The following is a 22,942-nucleotide window of genomic DNA, read 5'->3' as shown; positions in this document are numbered from 1 at the left end:
GGTCTTTTATCCTGTCACTTGTATTATTTTTAATAAAACTCTGCTTGGCCAGTAGCCAGGCAGGAAGTATAGGCAGGGAGACCAGGCAGGAAGTAGAGGTGGGGCGATGAGAACAGGAGAATTCGGAAAAGAGGAAAGATTCAGTCAGCAGGCGTCACCCAGTCACAGAGGAAGCAACATGAGAATGCCTTGCTGACAAAGGTACCAAGCCATGTGGCTAACATAGACAAGAATAATGGGTTAATGTAAGTAAGATGTAAGAATTAGTTAACAAGAGGCCTGAGCTAATAGGTCAACCAGTTTATAATTAATGTAGTAGACCTCTATGTATTTCTTTGGGACCAAACGGCTGCAGGACCGGATGAGACAGAAACCCCTGTCTACATCTTGTTGGTGAAAATGTGTTGTTTCTAACTAGGGCTCAGAATACAACGGCTACCAGCATTCTATCACAAATCTTCTCTGTGAGCATGGGAACTCCCCTGACTTCATGCTTATGGATACAATGGTTGGATCCTAGTCAGAGATATTATCTTTATTGAAAACTGTAGGAATGTTTCCTTTGCCCCCTACAAGCTGCCAGTTCTTCTAGTGTTAGCTGTTCTGGGATGTATGCACTGGTATCTCACTGTGGCCTAAACTGCCTTTCCTGGATGAATGGTAATACTGTTCAGAACCTTTTCTGCAAAACTTTCTTTGGGAGTGTGGATATATTATTTCATGATGTAGCTGTTAATTTTTCCTCATTTTTAATTCAAGATTTTGACTTTTTACCACTTCATAGGTGTACATGACATAAAATAGCAGTCTTTTGTCAGATACGCCCCAGTGCTGTTTTTTTTTAAGGATTTAATTTTATTTTATGTGTTTAGGTATTTTGCCTGCATGTGTGTCTGTGCAGTACTCAAGGAGACCAGCAGGGGACATTCCATCCTGTAGATTTGGAGTTTCAGATGGTGGTAAGACACCATGTGGGTGTTAAGAACTGAACTTCGAGTCTTGTGGAAAAGCTGCCAATGCCTTTAACTACTGAGCCGTCTCAATGGTATCTTTTGATAAGACACTTGTTCAAATCCATTTATCTGTATTTTCTTTTAGAGTTAGTGCTTTCTGCCTGCCTCAGAAGCCAGGAGGTCTTTACACTCACTGCCAAATGCCTTCTAAGCTTGGCTTTGTGTTTAGGCCAAAGGTGCCCTTCAGTCGTGTGTGGTGTGAAGACCCGAGCGCAGGTATTTACCCCACAAGTAACATTCAGAATCTACTTTACAGTAGAATAAATCTCATGATTCTTTCTAAGCACTTTTGTTTCTTAGAACAGCTTAATTCCTTTATATCTAAATCTAAGTGGGCTTTCTGAATGTCACTTAGTCAGAATATACTATTGTCTTCAGACTATAAGGCCAGACATATAGCTCAGCAGTAAAGGTGCTTGCTGCCGAGCCTAGCAACCTGAGTGTCATCTCCAGGAACACACAGGTGAAGAAGAGAACCTGTGCCTAGAGACTTTCCTCTGACTGCTACATATGCACCATGACACACACACAAATGCATACAATAAATAAATAAATAAACATAGGAAAACCTTTCAAGAAAATTGTTAAGGGCTAGATAGGAAGTGTTTCATTCTGGACAAATATATCGTGCTTCTAATTTCATCAAAAAGTAGTCAATTCATTAATTTAATTTTATTTTACAAAATTACTGTCTGGTGATTACGGAGAATTTATAAAAATTGTTTTTGAGATAGGGTATCACAATGTTGTCCAGGCTGGCCTTGAACTCTTGATTTTCCTGCCTCAGTCCCCCAAGTCCTAGGGTTAAAAGCATGTTCTACCACACTCAGCTTGGACATTTTTTGCTATAATTTTAAAACAGTTTTACTGCAGTTGGGAAATCTTTCATATGCACAGCCCTATGACATTATAAAGGTAGAGTAAGTACACAATAAACATTTTGATTGGATAAATTTAGCACAAACCAATAATCACAATACAGTAATTACTTTTGACAAAGCAGAGAAGGACGATGAAGCCAAAAGAGAAAATGATTTACAAGAAGTAAATTCTTGTATTCTTAAAGAGGGACTCGGATCCCAATGGCTTGTTTAAATTCCTGGTTTTGTGGATCCAAAATATCATAGAAAACTTGGGCTTTATTAAAGTAGTCTCGAATATAAAGTAAATCTTCAGTGGAATAATTGTCATCTTTTCCAGTCCAAACAGTCAGGCTGTACCTGTATTAAAACAGAGTGTACAGATAAAGTAGAAGATAAGAAACTGGTGAAAATTTCCCCAGTCTCCCAGTCTAATCCCCGCCCAGCTTCATTCCTTCATCAGCAGAAGGGCGGCCCGAGGCGAGCAGACCCCCACTGCTCCGCATACATCATGCAGCTTCTGAGTTTCAATCACGAGACTGCTCCGTGGCTTGGAAACCACACAGTCGCGCTGGAAATGAGCCTCATTCTGTAAGAGGAGCAGATCAAAGACTCTACTGTTCAAACGAAATTACAACTGGATACCTGGGTCTGCTCAGTTGTCTGGTCATGAAATAGAAAGCCCGATGGAAGAGACTGTGAAGTGATCAAGTGTCACTGTCACCCCAACACTCAGTCACTAATGATTGCCTCCGAGGTTTTCTTAAGGGTGAAGCTGTTAACAGAGCAAACGTGTCGGGGAAAAGGCTACTGCCAAGCCGGCTGACCTGAGCTCAACCCTGGAGACCCAGCTGGTGGAAGGAGAGAACCAGGTCCTGCAAATTGTCCTCTGACCTCCGCATGCACACTGTGAGACACGTGTGTCCCCCATCACACATTAAACACATAAATAAAGTGGAAAAATAACAATTTTTTTTAAAATAAGAGCTAATGTAAAATTTTACATATGAAGACATGCCAGAGTCTGGGTATTCTTTGCTCTGTTTTCTTTTCTATTGATGTGGCTGCTGCGCCATGCTTTGGGACACCACACTCTTCAGTAGCCACATTCCCCTCCCCCCATAAAACTCATCGAAATCCATAGAGACCTCCAAAGCGCTCCTGCTACTAACGAAGACACAAGGTTAGTGAGGAGCACGCTTTTGTTAGGCTGCCGTCCTGATGAGAAACGAGAGTAAAGAAACAGCGAGAAACAGCTCAGATTTAGTTACTAGAAGTGATATGTGACACACTGAAAAGAATTCTGAATTACAGTATAGGCCACAAAAAAAGACAACAGTGAACATTAGCTTTTAACTCTATATATTCTTTCTGAGATGGAATCTATTAATTTATCTGAGAATCATGGTAATGGACCTTACAAGGAGACACAGATATGATCGTTTAGGTTAAGAAAAGAACTTTCCAGGCCATTTCTGCCTCATTAAATAGCTCTGCATTTTATTAAAGCAGAAATGGGATAAACAAAAAACTGTTAGAGGTTATCTTAAATGATTCACCTAAACCGATTCTCAGGATCCATTTTAAAACATTCTCACTGTGGAAAACCGTAAGATGGTGTGTAAATCTCAAATGTTGTTTAAACCACTCGTTATGAAGGGAATGTCAGTGTAACCAGCACAAAGCAAGACACAGGGTGGGCAGTACCTCAGGGTACCTGTGCGTCCCTGCTCTATCACACCTGTCCTCAGACCCCTCCTCTACCCGCTCTACTTCACGACCAAGGTACATAAGGCAGATGCTTTGAGAGGAGGAAGAGGAAGAATGCATATTTATCTTTACTCATGTTTCCACACAGAAGCCGAGAGCTGATAGTGAGATATTAGTGGTGGTGGTTAGGGAGGACTGTGTAGACGGGGAGACGTTAGAGACTGTGGTTAGGGAGGACTGTGTAGACGGGGAGACGTTGGTGACTGTGGGTAGGGAGGTGTAGACGGGTGGACTTTTCACAGCAACCCTTTGGTTCTATCTAGTTTTTTAACTCATGCATTAATGATTGAGAAATTAAATTTAAAGTCACCCAGGGGAAAATAGAAAGCAGGAGTTAAACACTACATGAGACTGCATGACAGACAGCGCTGGCTCTGTTTAAATTCCTGCTTTTCTTATGTAACAAACCTCTTCATTCTGTCTACACAGTTACACAAACAAGAGCCACACTTCCCGGACTTCCCTGCTGCTGAGAGCAGGCACAGACTGTGACAGTAGGTGACTACAAAGGAAGACATGTTACTGCAACACTGCCCAACAGTCCCCAGCCTTGCCTGCCCATGGAAACCAAACCTCACCAAAGCAGGTGGAAAAGCCTACATATTCACAAAGGAACAACTCACCGAGAAGGGAGAAAAGGATCGGAAGTGTCTATGCACCGAATTTAGGACTCCCAGTTTTACGTAACAAACACTAAAGGGCATGCAAGATCATAATCACCCTAACCATACTAGTAGGGGGACTTCAGATCAGTCACAGCTGCAGAACATCTCAGCCAACTGGCAGGGAACAAATACTTCTCAGTGGCAGATAAAATCTCTAAAATCAATTAAATTGCAGGCCACAAAACAAGCCTTAATAAAACTGAAATACTTCCTAATAATGTATCATATTACCTGTACTGAGCTAAAACTATAAGTCAACAGCAAGAGAAACCACAGAACTAAGCCAGTATCCAAAGCCCGAATGATGATGCACTTGTTACTTAATTATTTATTTCTGAGAAAGAAACCCAGGGGTTTTGTGTAGCAGTCCAGCACTCTACCAACATACATAGCCCCTGAAAGCACTTTTCAATCAACAGTGAGCCACTGAATAAAGCAGAAAGGGGATTCTTAAAATTCCTAGAGTCAAATGAGAAGACAGCACAATTCACTGAACCCTGGGCTATAGTTAAGGCAGTTCTAACAGGAAAGCTGCCTCTAAAACTGCCAGAGAAAAACACAGGGGATACAGAAACAGGCAAGGACCTTTAAAAAGAGCTCTAATAGCACAGGAAAAGCCTCCAAGAACTGACAATGGATTACATGAAATTAGAAAGTTCCTACCCAGCAAAAGAAACCACCAACAGAGTGAACACATAGCCCACAGGATGTGAGGAAGTCTGAGCCACCTGCATTTCAAAGTTAACATTTAAAATACAGAAAGAACTGCAAAAATAAATAAATAAACACTCAAGCCCTAAATCTTCCAATCAATAAATGGGCTAATGAACTCAATAGAGATTTCTCAAAAGAACATAAACAGCCAATACTACTTTTAAAACACTTCAACATTTTTAGTCAGCAAAGAAATGCACATAAAATTTTTGAGGTTCCATCTTACCACAGAAAACAAATAACAAATTCTGAAGAGGATGTAATAAGAGATAAATCATTGGTGGGAATGTAAAACCGCACAGCCACTAAGGAAGCTAGTGTAGAGACTGCTCCCATGACTGAAGATAAAACTACCATAAGGCCTAGCTATGACACTCCTGGGCAAACGCCCGAAGGCTTCCAAGTCCTAGCATGCATGTTCACTGCGACACTATTCACAACAGCAAGGAGTGGAGCCATCCTAAAAGCCCACTACCAGATGCCTAAAGAAAACGCGGAGCATATACACAATGGGATTTTTTTATTCAGCCATAAACAAAAATGAAATCATATTAGTAGGAAAAAGGAGCTGAAAATTATAATAAATTATCTCATGGTCAGAAAGATAATTTTCTCTGAATTGAAGCATTCTGTCTCCCAAGACAGCTTCTTAAGACCTAGGAAGTGACCAACAAAAGAATGCACAAAACACCATAACAAAATAAATCTATAACAATATATGCTAATTTAAACAAATAAAACAGTCAAAGCTTGCATTTCTCGAGCTTGGTTTTGCCTATGCAGATTATGTTTGCTCCCTCCTGAAGTAAAATGATTCTTTATTTTTTGATATTGCAAGAGCACACAGTTGAGAGATTTTAAACTTTCTTAAGAGAAAATTTTGTAGTTTTACAGAAAAATTAAAAAAAAACTAGTTTTTTTTTTAAAAAAAGAACAGCTTTGAAAATGTTTAAATTTATAAGGCTATGGGACATTTTAAGTTCATAAAACATTTTATATTATTAATATAATAAAAATAAATAAAAGGCTACGGAGCCAGGGCCACGGCACTGAGTACCAAATGTGAAACACAAGAAACTGGGGAATTCCTATCTTACGATGTAGCAAGACAAAGACTAAAGCAGACCAGCAAAGAGCTTGGAGCATGGTTCTCAAAGATCAACAAGGTTGCTATCCCTTAGGGGTCAAAGACCCTTTCACAGGGGTGCCCTAGGGCCGTCTGCAAGTAGATGTTTGTATTACAATTCATAACAGTGGCAAAATTGCAGTTATGAAGTAGCAATGAAAGAATTTTATGGTTGGGGATCACCACAACATGGGGAACTGTGATGAAGGATCACAGCATTAGGAAGGTGGAGAACCACTGGCTGAGAGAATGTCTCGCCTCACCTTACGTCTATTCAGGCTGAAGAATGTATGTCTAGCCTCCTCTTGTGGTCACCGAGTCAAACAAGAAACTGTGATATTCTGTAGGGATGCATCATGAAGGAGGCAGGAAGGTAAAGTTGCTAGTCTCTCTGTGGACCGTATTCATTATTTGAAGTTTCATCTTGATACTAAAAGCTTCCGTTCAGAAATTGTTATTTTTTAAGGGCCAAACTTAACAGAGATAAAGCTGCAAATCCTAATCTTATAAAAACTACTAACATTGCAAACTGGTAAAGATAATTAAGACAAGCAAGTTAATGGTCAGTCACCTCATAAAGGATCAAGTTCTTCAACAACTCAGAACTATACTTGGAGTCGCGCTAGGCACTGACGTAATTAATATTATAAAAGCATGAACTTGCTGGAGCTCGTTTTCTCTCCGAGCAGGACCTCTGCATTTCCTTTTGCCCCCTTGCTCTTTCCACCGTACACTTGCAGAAGTGTTGTCAATAATAACCAAACCATAAACTCAACATTAGGTAGTCTTGAAATTTCTTCCACTAAAGAAATTACTCCTTTATTTTTTAATTTAGCCTCAAGCAAGTTCTTACAGGGACAAAAGGCAACCAGTCTTTGCTAAAATATCCCAGGAATGGTTTCAGTCCAAGCTGCCGTTAAAGTCCCTGCTTTCCTCTAAACCTCTTGAATCAGGTGCCCTTCACAGCTGGCCTAGCTCCAGCACTGCTGTCATTCAGGACCCTGCCAGGCTGGCCCGTCAGGCTCTGCTCTCAGCATTCAACCACTTTTCTAGTCCTAAATTCCAGAGCCTTCCATACTCCTTAGGGGAGGGGATGCTCAGGTTCTTCAGAGCAACAGTCTAGTTTGAGTACCTACTCATGAGTTAGTTCCTTTTATGTTGCTGTGATAAAATACCATGGCCAACAGTAATTTATGGAAAGTATGTCTATTTAGCTTACAGTTCCAGAGGGACAAAAGTGCATGGTGGGAAGGCATGGCAGCAAGGGGCAGGCATGGTGACAGGAACAGGAAGCTGAGAGTACTATCGATGCCCAACTCCAGAGACATACTTCCAGCAAGGCCGCACCGCCTAAACCTCACCAAACAGCACCACCAATGGAAACCAAGTGTTCTAATACCTGAGGCTATAAGGGACATTCTCTTTCAAACCACCATAACAAGAATGGGATTTTTAATAGAAATCATATCCTGAAGTTGATATGGAACTATGGAAAATTTAAATATCTAAAGACTCTTGAGAAGGAAGAAAAATATTGGAAGTATCACATTTGTAAAGTCAAATTACAAAACCATAGTAATAAAAAACCACATGGTATTGGCATAAAAACAGACACACAGAACCATGAAACAGAACAGATCACCTAGAAATAAGTCAACAGATTTACCATCAAATGTTTTTCAATTATAAACCCACAAAGTAGAAATACAGTCATTATCCGTTTACATGTCAATAAAGGCTGAAAATATTATTAAAGTCAAACTGGTAAAAACAAAACAAAACAAAATCCACCACTTGGATGACTAACAGCTGCAGACTAGTTCAGATCAGCAGTGTCAGAAGCTCTGGAAGACCGACAGGATACATTTCAAGCACAGGGCAGAGAAAGGGAGCAGTCTCCAAAATCTATATTAGTATAAGTAATTCAAAGCTATCTTTTTTATGGTTTATTTTTTTATATTTAAAAATTTCCATCTCCTTCCCTCCTCCTCCCCCTTCCCTCCCTCCTCTCCACCCAAAAACCCCCCTCCCTCTCCAGGCCAAGGAGCCATCAGGGTTCCCTACTCTATGTTAAGACCAAGGTCCTCCCAACTCCCCCCAGGTCCAGGAAGGTGATCGACCAAGCTGAGAAGGCTCCCACAGAGCCCGTCCATGCAGAAGAATCAGAGCCCAGAACCATTGTCCTTGGCTTATGCAAAGGTGAAAACCAGCAGTGAAGAATCCAACCAGAGCAATGAAAGGAAATCAATATCCCAAGGAAGAAAGGGAAGGAATCACTAAGTCATAATCTAGAAAAATAAATCCAACCCAAGAGCTTACTAAAGAATCATCATCTAGTCTAGGAGCAGGGAGATGCGCCTGTGGGTAATACTTTTTGTTTTGTTTTGTTTTTTGAGACAGGGTTTGCCTGAGTAATGGCTGTCCTGGAACTAAGACCTGAGTAGGGATGCCCAGGGCTCACAAAGAAGGGTGTGATGGCATGAGCACACATCTGTACCTTCCACATGGGGTAGGGGATAAAAACTATGGTGGCGTGCACTGTGAGATAATGTTCGCTTGCTTATTTATTACTTATTTATTTATTAGGTATACAGTATTTTCTCTGCATGCCAGAAGAGGGAACCCAATCAAATTATAGATGGTTGTGAGCCACCATATGGTTGCTGGATACTGTATGTTACTGTGTTGTCTTTGAATTGTTTGACTGCTGAGGAAAGAGCAACAGTTGCTAAAAGACATTTGATTATTAATGCTGCTGGATTAATCCAACATATATATTTTAAAAATGTCTTGACTTCAAAATTTAAGTAAAAAATATGTTATTTTGGAGAAGAGGTTTTGCTTTTGTTTCCACAGGAAACGAGAAGTTGTGAATTCATTCTGGGTTAAGAAAAATAAGGTTTGTTAGAGGATGACCCCCCTGAAAAATCTCTGATAGGAATGGATGGCCCTGATGATCCAATGTTTCAGAGGACCTCTGATGCAGTTCTCTGAGTTCTACATCCAGAAGAGCCACAAGACTGCTGCTGAGATGATCCAGCCTCAATGAATACTTTTGTCAGAACTTGGCACAATCCTAAATTTTCTTTGGGTCCTCATAAGATTATCAGCACCCCCGAACCAGCAGGAAGTAGACTAAAAAACTACACCCACATTCCCGCAAAAATGGATTATGAATGTTTGTCTTTGTTTAGAATGTTGGTTACAAGTTGTTATGGATAATGGTTAAGAAAAGGCTAAACAAAGGAGATTAGATTCAGAGTTCTAGTTTTAAAAAGAAAAAAAGGGAAAGTGCTGTGTGACAATGCTCCTGTACCCTGTAAAGATTTGTCACTTCTAATGGTTTAATAAAACACTGATTGTCCAGTAGCCAGGCAGGAAGTATAGGTGGGGCAATCAGACTAGGAAAATTCTCGGAAGAGGAAAGGCTCAGTCTGTAGTTGCCAGCTAGACTCAGAGAAAGCAAGATGAGAATGCCTCAGTGGTAAAAAGTACCAAACCACATGATTAAACATAGATAAGAATTATGGGTTAACTTAAGTTGTAAGAACTAGTTAATAATAAGTCTGAGCTAATAGGCCAACAGTTTATAATTAATATAAGCCTTTATGTATTTTGTTGGGACTGAACAGTTGTGGGACCGGGCAGGACAGAAACTTATGTCCACAGAAGGGTGATTGAGGAGCACACCTGACACCAGTCTCTGGGTTGTGAGTGCATCTGCATGCACATGTATACAATATGAACATATACACATCCATACACCATGCATACAAAATATTTAGTCAAAAATTAATGGAAAAGGTACATCAAGGAACTAAAGGCTTGTAAGAAAATAAGATAGTAATAAACTACTTTAGTCAGCTATATCTAAATAAATTTAAAAACATGGATTGAACAATTTTCTAAGAAAATATAATTTATGAGACTTGGCTTCTAAGGCCATTAAAAAGAAATAAATCATTTATTAAATCATAAACAGAAAGGTTGTTCAAGTTCAGCTTTCCCCAAAGCCTCCACTTTAAAAGGTTTCACATGTAGGCCACTGAAATGTCATTTCTGATGTCCTCGAGTACATAAGAAAGTGCAGGTCATTGTACGAAATGCTCAGACCTCAAATTGTGAAGGAAAATCATGCAGATCGACATAGAATCAGAAGTGAGAAGCACAAGACAAATACAATAGAGAAATGAGGGGTGGGTGAAAGGCTGCAAAACAGCACAATAAATAGGCATGGGGGGGGATTCTCTTTTTGGCTGACCTGGATAGAACTTGCAATATAGACCAGGCTGGTCTCAGAGATTCACCTGCCTTTGCTGGTCCGCTGGGATTAAATGTGTGCCCACCACACCCAGCCAAGATGGCTTTCATGGGAACAGAAAAAGCATTTGGGTAAACTGAACACACATAGGAATTTAAACGCTTGTTTATACTGGCATCTTTGCAAGCTCTGAAAAGCTTTCACACTGACAATGCCCATAATTACCAACAATTGGACACTTTTCTAGAATTCTCTATAAGGACATTATGACATCCATGTGAGAGAATTCTTCCCCGGTGGGGAGGGGGTGGTGTCCTAGAACATACTCATGGATTCTGGCACATGAGTCACCAGGATCCCTGCCACACACAGAAGGTCCCAGAACCAAAATGTCCTCAGGCATTATCTGCCAGAGAGCCAGGCTACCCTAGCTGTGAACCCTTGTTCTGGAAACACTAACCAACAAACCTGAAAAAGGGAAAAGTGGTGAAAGCTATCAAATTTCAAAAGATAAAAATATCATTGTTTAAAAAGATTTTGCTTCAAAGACTCAAAAATCAACTGAAAACCATTTAAAATGATAAAATTATTAGAAGATTTGAACATAATGTAAGTGAGTAAAAAAAGTGACCTTCATACACATAGCATGTGAACATTACATGTGCATATTATATATAGATAATATGCATATCAACCAATTCAGGGTATAAAGAACTAATTCACAATAGTAACTCAAGCGGCTGAAGTGACAGGTATGTGCTGACATGTGTGCCTGTATGAACAAACACACAAACACACACGCATGCACACGCGCACACACTTAAAACTTTTAAAAAAATCTTTAAAAATAGCAATACATCATGAATACAGTGTAGCCACACAGACCATGAGCAATGTGCATCTAACTAGCGATGGGGCTTGTTGTCATCATTTATTTGGTGCTGGCCAGTGCGCTAAGGGCCCCGCATGCTGGTCAACCCTTCCCACTGACTGCATTCCCAGCCCAAACTTTAGTCTTCTAAGGTAGAATCTTGATCAGATTTGTTTCTGTCAGTCAACTTAGATAAACATCTTAGGGCTTTTGCTTTAATTTAAAATACATAATAAACCCCTGACTTCTTCCTATCTCAAGCAGTGTAAGGCATTAGAGCTATAAGGACAATGGGGTTTATAAGGGTGTTTTTTTCTACAGAAGAATTAAAAACAAAACTCTTAAGTTTTGTAACAGTTCTATTAGCTGGTACAATGACAGCCACTGCTGTGTCTAAAGCAGGGATCTCAACTGTGGGCGGCACATCAGACATCAGATGTTTATCACAGCAGTAGCAGAGTCACAGTGATGAGATAACAGCCAAATTATTTAATGGCAGGCAGGGGCCACCACGATATGAGGAATTGCGTTAAAAGGCCACAGTATTAGGAAGGTTGAAAACCACTGCTCCAAAGTTTAACCGTACTTATTTTGGGTCTAATACAATGACAGTTTGCTACATATATCTAAAGTTTAATTAAACTTATTTTGTATTAGACTTTCATTATGGCTACTGAAGAAAATATGCCCTTCCATAGCTATTCATTTTTCAAAACAGAAAACTTCAAGGCCCGAGAATACAGTTCATTGGAGAAGTGCTTTGTCTGGCATTGATGAAATACCCAGCGCTCCCCTTTCATGCAAACACATTCGTGTGTGTGTGTATGTATGTGTGTGTGCGTGTGTGTGTGCACATATATACCTAACATTAAGTATCTGCTACTATTGTGAGGCTGAAGTATATATTTTAATACCAACTTAAGAGGTGAAGTATTAAAATGAAAACATGTTTGTCTTTATACATTAATAAAATGATACTGAAATGAATTCTAAATTGTCTTTTTTTACTAATGATTAGTGTCCGTTTAGCTACTCATTTTCAACTACTTCCTTTGACATGTATTTAGGGGATAAATTGAAGAAGAAAGACTGTTTGTATCAGAATAATAAAAAGAGGCTTAGCTCCCAATCTTTTAAGCCTCAGGCAACTTCATACATAGCACTGGCATTCAGAAAAGGGTTTCCCACACACATGTGTGCACTGCACACACATACACATGCAAAATCAAGACAATGTCTTAATAAAAATGTCATAATGAAAACAGCGTTTAGTTCATAAATATGAACAAAAATGAAATACAGTGTGATTCATGAGGCATGGTGTCACAACAACTGGTATCTTTAACGACAACCTAAGGTGTAATGTGGTCCCGACACTTCCCTATGATCTCTAGAGGAGTGTGTGTTCATATGCATATTTACATATGAGTTGAGAGCAATATTTTAAATGTTGGTAATTTATACTGTTTGTGACACTAGAACTCATTGCTTTAAAAAATATTTCTCAAACATCCTTCTTGTGAAAAAAAATGACTCATGGATTAATTAGCTACTAATAATTCACTAACATTGCTATACAAATTCAGAACAAAGGATAAAAATAATCAGTCATCTCTCTATATTTTGTGAGACTGTTTACTAAGGAAAAGAGAGCAAAGCTATAAAAAATTACTGTTAACTTACTGCACAGAACGGTCACTGAAATAGCTTCCTGTCGTCATCTCCCCCACGTGTAAAACCATAGAAAAATCATTAGGTATAGTCCACCACTTTCAGTCTGAAAGGCCTGAGAGCAGATATCTAAAAATGTGCAATTTCTGCCTCACAGAAAACCAACCCTTCTAGCTCCTAGACTTGGCCACAGCCCCCAGCCCAGCTATGTCTGCTGGCGGTTGCCTTCTGCATTTTTATGAGGCCCATCAGGATTATATTTGAAAGAATTGTTTCTGATTAAGGGCTCTTAGACTAGCAGGTGCCTCTGTGAGCCACAAAATTTTCAGGATCAGACATGGCCTTTCAAAATCATCGTGAGCATTCAGTGGAAATGCTGCACACGGCACACGATTGGAGTGCGGCCTTTGCCGGGTGCTCCCAGCTGAGCTCTAACCTCAGGTGCTTACGCATGACCACTAAGTACTCTGTATCCATGAAAATAATCTCTTTATCCTGGGAAGGTTTCTCAAACAGGACTATGTGGAGACAGATATTAGAGTTCTGTAGGAGAATCTAAGTTTTATAATTTAATTGAGCACCATAATTTAAATAGTAATATTTAAAAATTAATATAGTATGCTAGCTGACTTTAGAGTAATTATCCAACACCAATCAAAACTAAACTAGAAGCAGAGTTAATAATAATAAGAGTTAATAAATGACATGCTTGTCCCAAGAGGATGTCTAAAGCATTGCAGACTATTAAAATAACAAACTCCTCATTCACTCAATACATATCTCTTCTACTAGTCAGTCAGCCTTGGTTCCAGTTGTTTGCAGTGAAGACCCCGGTTAGTCTGTTGTCTGGTAACAACTAACGTTTCTCTTCCACCATAGTGTTGGCTACCGCTGCTCAGACAATTTGAACTTTAAGTCATCTATAAATATTTTATAATTCAGTTTTTCTATGCAAGTGGACTCATAATACCCAGGTCATTTTGAACTTTAATGTTTTTCACTTAACAGAATTATCTTAGAGATTCATTCATAGTAAAACAGGAGCCTACGGCATGGCCTACAGCAAGCATTTCCTACTCCACCATGAGGGTCCACCACAGCATACTCAGCCAGTATCTGCCTGGAGGACAGTCGGAATGTTTCACATCCTTTATAATTACAAGCAATGCTTTGAAATGTGCTAGTACCTCCTCTGTGTGTGCATAAACTTCTAGGAAGATACGTCCTTATTGATTAAATCCACAGTACATGCCAAATTATTCTTCAAAGAAATTGATCAGATTACATCTATGATAAATGTATGCCTGATTCCTCTACTCTCTTCGACATGGTGAGCTATTAAATTGAGTCTTTTGCTAGATAGTTGTAATTTTTTTATGTGTTAGCTATAAGCTCTCTGACTGACATGTATTACAATACCATTTTTTTCTAGAGTTTCTTACTCTTTATGTGTTCAAAATTTTATTTCATGGTTTCTGCACTTGGTTCCTCTAACGCCATCTGAAACTACACTAAGAAGCTGACCTTGGGGCTGGAGGGAAATGGCTCAGTGGTAAAGAACGTTTGCTGCTCTTGTAAAGCCCCGAGTTTAGTTCCCAGCACCTACAGGAGGCTCACACCATGTAACTCCAGTTCCAGGGGACCTGATGCTCTTTAATGGCTTCTGTGAGCATCAGGCCGGCACACAGCACACACACAGACACACAAGTGAAACACACACATAAAATAAGTAAATCTTCTTTAAAGCCATCCTTGTCTATTCTTCATGCGCTGTCAATTTAATATTCAAGTGTTAATTCAATGGGGATATATTTCACAAAAAGACTAAGGAATACTGTAAACATAGCTTTTTCTAGATAGTTAACTGATACTATCCTAATTATTAGACCATTGCTTTGATGGCTGCATTGCCATCAAATAACCACACTAAGTTCTGGGACAGCTTTGGGTTGACTTCTGGGTTTCTACTGGCCCAAAAAAAGTAGTATCCATGCTGTTTTAATATTTGTACCTTTAGAGTATACTTTAACATTTAATATATGGTACAGTTAAGTTAAATTTATTTATTTATTATATTTCTTTAAGACTTTATTTTTAATTATGTATACGTATGCATGTCTGTGTGTAAGTTTGTGCAGGTGAGTGTAGGTGCCCTTTGGAGGCAGGATCTCACTAGTGCTGGGGCCACAGACAGCTGAGAGTCATCTGACGCAGGGCCTGGGACTGTACTCAGTCTGTAAGAGCAGCACTGGCTCTTAACCACTGAGCCATCTCGCCGGTCCTCAAAATGTATATTTATATCATTATTATTGTTGTATTTTATTATATTATTATTTGTGTGTGTGTGTGTGTGTGTGTGTGTGTACACTCATGAATGTGCTCATGTATGAAGGTCAGAAGACCACACTGTGGAGTCAGTTCCCTTTCTACATTACATGGGTCCCAGGGAATGAAATCAGGTCAACAGGCCTTTGTAGCAAACGTGTACTTGCTGAGCCATATTGCCAGCCCCAACTAATTTTTTTCATTGTATATCAAAAGATTAAAGTTTTGTATGAAAAATATTTATGTAATGTTAATATTCAAAGACAAACTACATTTTTAGCTTATAACTAAAAGGTGACATTTATCTGGAAGTACTACATGCAGAAACAGTGGGGTAAAGCCTGCTCTTCAGGTCTGCTGAGAAGGGAAACTGTGTGCTGAGCGCACCAGTTTTCATTCCTTCACTTTCTTACACACTGTCCTTTAATATTTATTATGTCATGGTTTTTTCCTTTTAGATAGAGGCTCTGTATTGGGTTAGCCTCCAGTTCCCTCTGCAGTTGATCATTACCTTGAATTCCTAATCCTTCTGCTTCCAGTGCTCAAGGGCTGGGATTGCAGGCATGTACTAGCACACTCCTCTAGCTTTAGTTTCTGCACACCCACACCTCAGGCTGGTATGATGGTAATTCATACCCACACCTGAGGCTGGTATGATGGTAATTCATACCCACACCTCAGGCTGGTATGATGATAATTCATACCCACACCTGAGGCTGGTATGATAGTAATTCATACCCACACCTCAGGCTGGTATGATGATAATTCATACCTGTTTGATTTCTTCAACAGCCACAGCAACTGAGAACAAGACTGCCGGACCAAAGCTGCCCTGACAGGAAACGTGACAGGCTGGGTCAGTCCACGGCATATGTAGGCCATCTCTTTCACCATTGTCCAGCTGTAGCCTGAAGTGAGAAGGAAGGAATGGTAAGTTTCGGATTGGAATCTTGGAAGTCAATTAACTAAAAGACCAAATTACTCAGAAAAAGACCACTCTGTCACTAATTTATAGATGAGATCCTAGAAAGTTCATGAAGTCTCCACTGACTTCACAGTAAATTAAAACATAGCAATGCAAGGAAAAGATTGCTTTTATTTATGATTCTAATGGTGCTGGGTGAAGCCCTGGCTCTTGCTAATCAAGTCCTCCATCATTAAGCCGCCCAACAACAGGGAAATGTTCAGGGCCAGAGCTGTGTCCTCAGCCACTCTCTTCTGGCCCCAACTGCCTGGAAAGCAGCATGTGTGAACTTCAGCTGACACTGAGTTTGCTATACACGGCGTGGGAAAACGAGCGCAGAGGCCGTTACTCATCTGCAGACCGACGTGGGATTGCTCACAGAGGGTGCAGACACATCTTTGTTCTACTACAGCTCACAAATAAACGTTCCCAGGGAAGCGTGTGAACAGATGTCATCAGGGCCTATGAGGGGTAACTGAAGGGAGGACACACACACACATACCCGGCGCCCTCCTCCCTCCCCCACAGGGTCACATCTTTCCTTTAGGCCCTCAGGCTGTGTGGGATGGACTTTTTAGCTCTGTATGAAAGCGTGTGCTGCTTTTACAACTGGAGGATACTTTAACTCAACCAACACAAAACACCTGATCAGAATTACCACCTTCATTGACTTTCTCAGGATGCCAGCCTGTTGTCCAACCCAAAGAGAAGGTCACATCTGGAAAGGAAGACGTCACGGTGTCTAGAAAGGCTTTGGCATCCACGACTTTGCTGCTTCCATTTGGCCCAGGAAGAATATCTGCATTAATCCACACGGGACGCTGAAGGAGATGCTTCACATTCTCCAGGATCAGCATGGACGCTCTGACGGCTGTCAGACTGACAAAGAGAGTTGGTGACCAGTGAATCGCCCTGCTCTGAGAATGTCTAACTTCTCTCAGGTTCAAAATGCAAATGTAAAATGTCCTATGGGACAAGAGAGGAAGAGTAACCCATACAACTTACCTCAAAATACTTATGCTTCTATTTCATGAAAGGGACTTATAGATTTTACCGCTATATGACTGATACCAGTACCTATGACCCAAATGGGGGCTTCAAAATTCCCATTCATGTCACTAAATGTGAAATTATATAAGAAAAGATAGACATGTTCACATTCCAGTCACCCCAGGGAATGCCAGTTACAGCTGGGCATGCTCTGAGAGTGGTCCACGCCACATCTCAGTCTCTGGTAAGAGCAACTCTTGACAGCTGACATCCTGCGGGAGACAAGGTTTCTCCATCATGCATGATTGGGTGAGTCTGGATACATGAACACATTTTATAAAATGCCTGGAAAGCATTTCCTGAAGCTAATACGGCTCTTCTGTGCTCTGAGCACCTTCTGTGGAAACGAGAGAGGAGGTGTCAGTGCCAAGTCAACAATGCCTGTCTTCTCCCACTTCATGGCTATGCTCACAGACTTCACATCAGCTCTTGCTGTTGTTTTGACTTCTTTATCTGTTGGTTTTTGAGACAAGGTCTCACTACGTAGCTCTGGCTGGCCCGGAACTCACTCTGTAGATCAGGCTGACCTCAAACTCAGAGATTGCCTGCCTCTGCTTCCAAGTCCTGGAATTAAAGGTGTATGCCACCACACTCAGCTTACAAAATGGTAAGGTTAGTTTATCACATTTACTTTACTGTGTGTGTGTGTCTTACTGTTCTCAAATCCACACACAAACCAACTTAGCTGGGAAACCTCACTACCTCTAAAAGTTCTTCCAACCTTAAAGATGACCCCTCCTGAGCCTTTCGAAAGGTTTCCCAGGAGAAACGGCTCCCGTGCCACTGCGGTGAAGGCTGAGACCCTATGGCTGGAGAGACAGCCACTCTTCCTGAGGACAGGCATGTCCATCTGCATTTTTGTTCTGTCACTCCTACTCTTTAAGGAGAGAAATTTTATTAAATCGTGTGCTAAAGCTGGAGACATGTGACACTCAGCCTCAGGCTCCTGTACCTTTCATAGTCTCCCCACTGTCTTTGAAATGGACACCCTAGATTTTAGTGGATTAATAAGTAAGTCTTAGGCAGGACCTTGTAGGTCCTAATTTAGATGATTTTATTTATCTGTAATGGTTCCTGACTTCTATTACATGGATGTCTGTTGAAACCCAAATTCTAAAATCCACAGGGAACCACAGAAGACCCCAAATCAGCAGAAAATCCAACAAAAAACAGCAAAACTAGCGGGTCATGGTGGCATACACCTTTAATCCTACACTTGGGAGGCAGAGGCAGCTGGATCTTTAAATTCAAGGCCAGTATGGCCTACAGAGTGAGTTCCAGGACAGCCAGGGCTACACAGAGAAACCCTGTCCAAAAAACAAAACAAGATAACAAAGCTAGGTGCACCAGAGGCTGAGGTGGTGGGTGACGGGGGCTGCCTCGACTATGGAGACAGTTCAAGGTTAAAGTTTAAGATCTTAACTCCCAAAACAAAACCAACCAACTAACCAGATAATAACAAGACGCAGCAAAGCTCTAGTAAACACAGCAGCATACATTCGGACTCTGACCCGCTTCTGAGACGCGCTAAGCACTCAGATCCCAGCCTGTGGTACTATTTCAGAGGCCGTGGAAGGCTTTCTTTAGGCTGCTAGAATAGACCTCAAGGGGCAGGCCTGGGAGATCTCCCTGCACCTGGTCCCAGCTTGCTTCTTGGTCTGCCGCCAAGGGAACCGATTCATCTCACAAGAGCCTTGCCCCAGATGGCACCTGCCCTCTCCAGGAAAGTGGACCAACCGAAACGCCTCTGAAACCCCGAGCCAAGATTCTACTGCTGTCTCTGCCAAACAGTTCGGTCACAGTGATGCGAAAGTAAACTGATAACGCCGAGCATCTTACCTTACCTGGCCTTCTTACAAATCTAAGGCAACAGAATAAAAACCATCCCTAATTTATAAGAAGGAACTTAACATTGTATTTTAGATGAAAATCTTTTAAAACCCCAGAGCCAGCTAAAACTCCAAATGAAATCAAAACATCACCATATATTACTACACGGCAATCATAATGCCATATTGTAATCATGTAATAGCATTTGTACGCTATATAAAATAACCTAGAAGCATAAAGCAAGATCCACTAAAATACTATTCAGCTCCACTTCCAGAGATAGTTCAGGGGTTTGCTTAACACTCAGGCTGGCTGCAGGGTTCATCTGGTAAAGGTGCTAAGTCTAATGACCTGATTGTGGAAGGATGGACCCGATTGTGTCCTTGGACCCCCACGAGCCTGCTGTGGAGTGTATACACACACACACACACACACACACGAAAAGAAGAACGTGTGCTCTGGAGCATGCACTTAGCATACACAAGGCCCTATACTTGGTCCCCAGCACCACAGACAGGAACAGAGAAGTGAGCTCCCCATGTCTACCCAGGCTGATGCTCTTCACTACCAAGCATCTAGGCAGAAGTAGAGTATTTACCCCTCAGCCTCCACTTCTTCTTATGCAGGTGAGAATAGAAGCTCTTGGGATTTTTATGGGGACCGTATATAAAACACACACAGCTTTCAGAACCATGTAACACTTGTTTCTTCTCTTACTCTGTAGAGCAGCACACACTCGGAGTTGCTGAGCCACCTCTGCAGCCCTGATCAGCATGCTGTATGCTGCTCTTGCAGAGGATCCAAGTTTGGTTCCCAGCACCCATGCTGGGGGCTCACAATCACTTGTAAGCAAGGTCCAGGGAGACTGATGTCCTCAAACTGCCTCTGAAGGAGCTGCCATGTATGTACACACACACACAGACATATACACACTTAATTTAAAATAAAATATTGTATGTACACACACATATACACAATTTAAAATAAAATAAAGCTTACAAGATACATTTTTAAATTTACATTTATTTATTTATTCATTCATTCATTCATTCATTTATGTTAGTGGCTTGGCCCTTCTGTGGGCCACTAAAATAGCAGCTAAAACTCACAAGCGCACAAGCTAATCTATGGGCACCAACGATGGCCTCACAGACAACAGCAAACACTTGAAACACTGTACACGTGGAAGAGGAGCAGGCTAAGTGTTTAAACTGCCCAGTGCTACTGACTGGCCCTGGGATCTGAGGTCGGCTCAACGCTCGTCCTCAGGTGACTCCCTCAGTGATGCCCGCCGGGACTAAGACTGCCCATAAAGCTGATGGACCAAAACCGCCCACAAATCTCTCTGGTTCCCAGATGTTTATTTAACTCACCCATCCCTGTCAATCCCGACTCCTGTCCATCTATACAGCTACTCGCTACAACAGAGTGGCAAGGTTTGCTGGGCATTCACTCACAAACGGTGACAGTCATCTTAACAACCCAACAAGCTTTTCAAATCCTTACTCACATCCTGAGATAATTTGATTTTACAGATTTTTAAAATTTTTTATATTTATGAGTGTGACACGCGGGTGCAGGTGCCTGCAGAAGTCAGAAGAGGGTGTTGGATCCCCAGGCTGGAGTTACAGGCTGCTCTGAGCTGCCAGACACGGATGCTGGGAGACGTACTTGGGTCCTCTGGAAGATCAGCAAGTGCTCCTAACTGCTGAGCTGCCTCACCAGCCCAGAGATAACTTGAGGTATGTATGATTCAGAGACAGGTCGGGTTGCCATCATTTCTGCATTTGAATGACAGTGGCTGCTGGGGGCTTGTGGGAAGCCACTCTGCCTCCCAGCAACTCCGGGCATTAAAGTTTCTGTCAAAATTAAAATTAAAAATTTCTGCCAAAAACAATAGACGGCAAATCTCCTGTGATGGCCATTGGGAGGGAAATGAGAACAATTCCTGAAAAATAGTATTGTAAAGGGTACCGTGATTACTGAAGACTTCAGAAAAGCCTCTCTACTAATGCAAAGCAGTCAAACTGGTAGAGAAAAGCACTTTGTTTTCCATCTACAGAGGAAAGGAAGACATTCCTATATAAAAACTGACTTCAGTCTTAAAAAAAACAATCTTACCAATCAACATTTTTAAGTCTATTCTGGAAACACATAAAGACCTAAAATTTCATTTTCAGTTGACTAAGGTGTAAAGATAGGTATACCTTAGGTACATCAAAGACAGAGATGCATGTGTTGGTTTTTCTTGCAAGCGAATTCTGTAACAGTAAGAAGCATGTTTGTACAAATACCTCTTGAAATCAAGCTTGATGCCCTTGTTGCTCTTGATGACCTCAGCCAGCCACTCCTGCAGAGTGTTATCACTGTATGTCTCAGGAGGATGGGCCATGATTGGCTGGCCATGCTCTGATCCATCACTAGGAAGAAGGACATCAGCCTCTATCATGTGGGCAGCACCTGCCCAAGTAAGAGAGCTATGTTACTGCTGAGCTATGTAGGAGGAAACTACAGAAGCAGCATGTCAGTACCCATGGAAGGAAGAGGGAAGGAATCACCCTACCTACAAATCCTTTCTGGTAAAGAGAGGAAGAAGGGAAGGAATAACCCTACCTACGAATCCTTTCTGGTAAAGGGAGTACAGAAGGGAAGGGAAGCCTGTTAAGTATTGTTGGAGTTTTTAGTAGCAAAGATAGTTTATTTGAGTTGAGAGTATCCCTCAAAGGTGCTGCTTGCCTAATAGTATGAGCAAGACTCTGGTTCTACCTCTGGTACCACACAGACCTATACAAACCTGCACACCACACAAATACAGAGACACGCACACACACAAATATGCAGACACATGCATACAAGCACATAGACAGACACATGTACACACAGATACAGACACATGCATAAACACCTGTATATACACAGATACAGACACATGCATACACACATACCTGCACATACACAGAGATATATAGACGCACACATACACACCCTCACATACATATAAAAATGCACACATATGCACATACACATAGATACAGACATATACATTCACATTTACACACAGAGATACACAGAGATATACACACATGCATGCACACATACAAATACACAGACACACATATACACACAGATACATAGACAGCTGCATGTATTATCTTCTTGATATTCAAATTAGAATCTAAGGACATTCATTGTTCATACCTGAAATGCTACACAAAAATTATTGTCTTTGATTTAAAACTTAGCTACTTTTTCAAAGTGGCCTGTTAGGTGGGACAGACTATCACCACATAGTTCAAACTGGCCTCAAACTTGTCGCTGTGCTACTCTATCCTCCCAAATGCTGGGATTGCAGGCATTTGCCACCACCCTAGTTCTGGATGCCTGCTATCAGGAGATTAACAGAACAGACATCTGAAAGCGGCTGCTGTCCGAACAAAACCCTGACATAAAGTACCAGCCCTGGGACCCGGGGAAGCCTTAGCAGGTAAGGAAGGAATAGTTCATGGAAACTGACTTGAGAACAGACATCTGTCTTAATTTTTAGAGTTATTTCTTTATTTTGTGTATATATGTGTCTGTGTGCATGCACGTACACGCAGTATGCACATGGAAGTCAGAAGACAATGTACAAGAGCTGGTGTTCTTCTATCCTGAGGGTTTGGGTATTGAACTGAAGTTGACAGGCTTGGTAGTGAGCATCTTTACCTACTGAGCTATCTGTTTTAGACAACAGTAAACTTGGCAACACCATCATTTGTAGTCACGGCAGAAGATGGAGAGGAGAGGACACCAGTGAATTTGTGGAGCTGATGTACGTGGTTT

General features: G+C 41.1%; 1 protein-coding gene across 4 annotated transcripts in view; it reads right to left on the bottom strand.

The window, feature by feature from the left end:
• Positions 1 to 1,670: 1,670 nt before the first annotated feature.
• Positions 1,671 to 22,942, bottom strand: part of Fam151b (family with sequence similarity 151 member B) — a 28,093-nt gene continuing 6,821 nt past the window's right edge. For all 4 annotated transcript variants that reach the window (XM_038324440.2, XM_038324439.2, XM_038324441.2 and 1 more), the window contains 4 exons: positions 21,415 to 21,580; positions 16,902 to 17,119; positions 16,049 to 16,184; positions 1,671 to 2,233 (listed from right to left, as the gene is read on the bottom strand). In XM_038324440.2, the coding sequence (XP_038180368.1) occupies positions 2,074 to 2,233; positions 16,049 to 16,184; positions 16,902 to 17,119; positions 21,415 to 21,580 (680 nt within the window). In that variant the 3' untranslated portion in view covers positions 1,671 to 2,073. The remainder of the gene's footprint in view (positions 2,234 to 16,048; positions 16,185 to 16,901; positions 17,120 to 21,414; positions 21,581 to 22,942) is intronic.

Source organism: Arvicola amphibius, chromosome 3 (genome assembly GCF_903992535.2).
Source record: "Arvicola amphibius chromosome 3, mArvAmp1.2, whole genome shotgun sequence".
NCBI lineage: Eukaryota > Metazoa > Chordata > Mammalia > Rodentia > Cricetidae > Arvicola > Arvicola amphibius.
The sequence above is the reverse complement of the archived record's forward strand: the minus strand, read 5'-3'. Positions and strand labels throughout refer to the sequence as shown.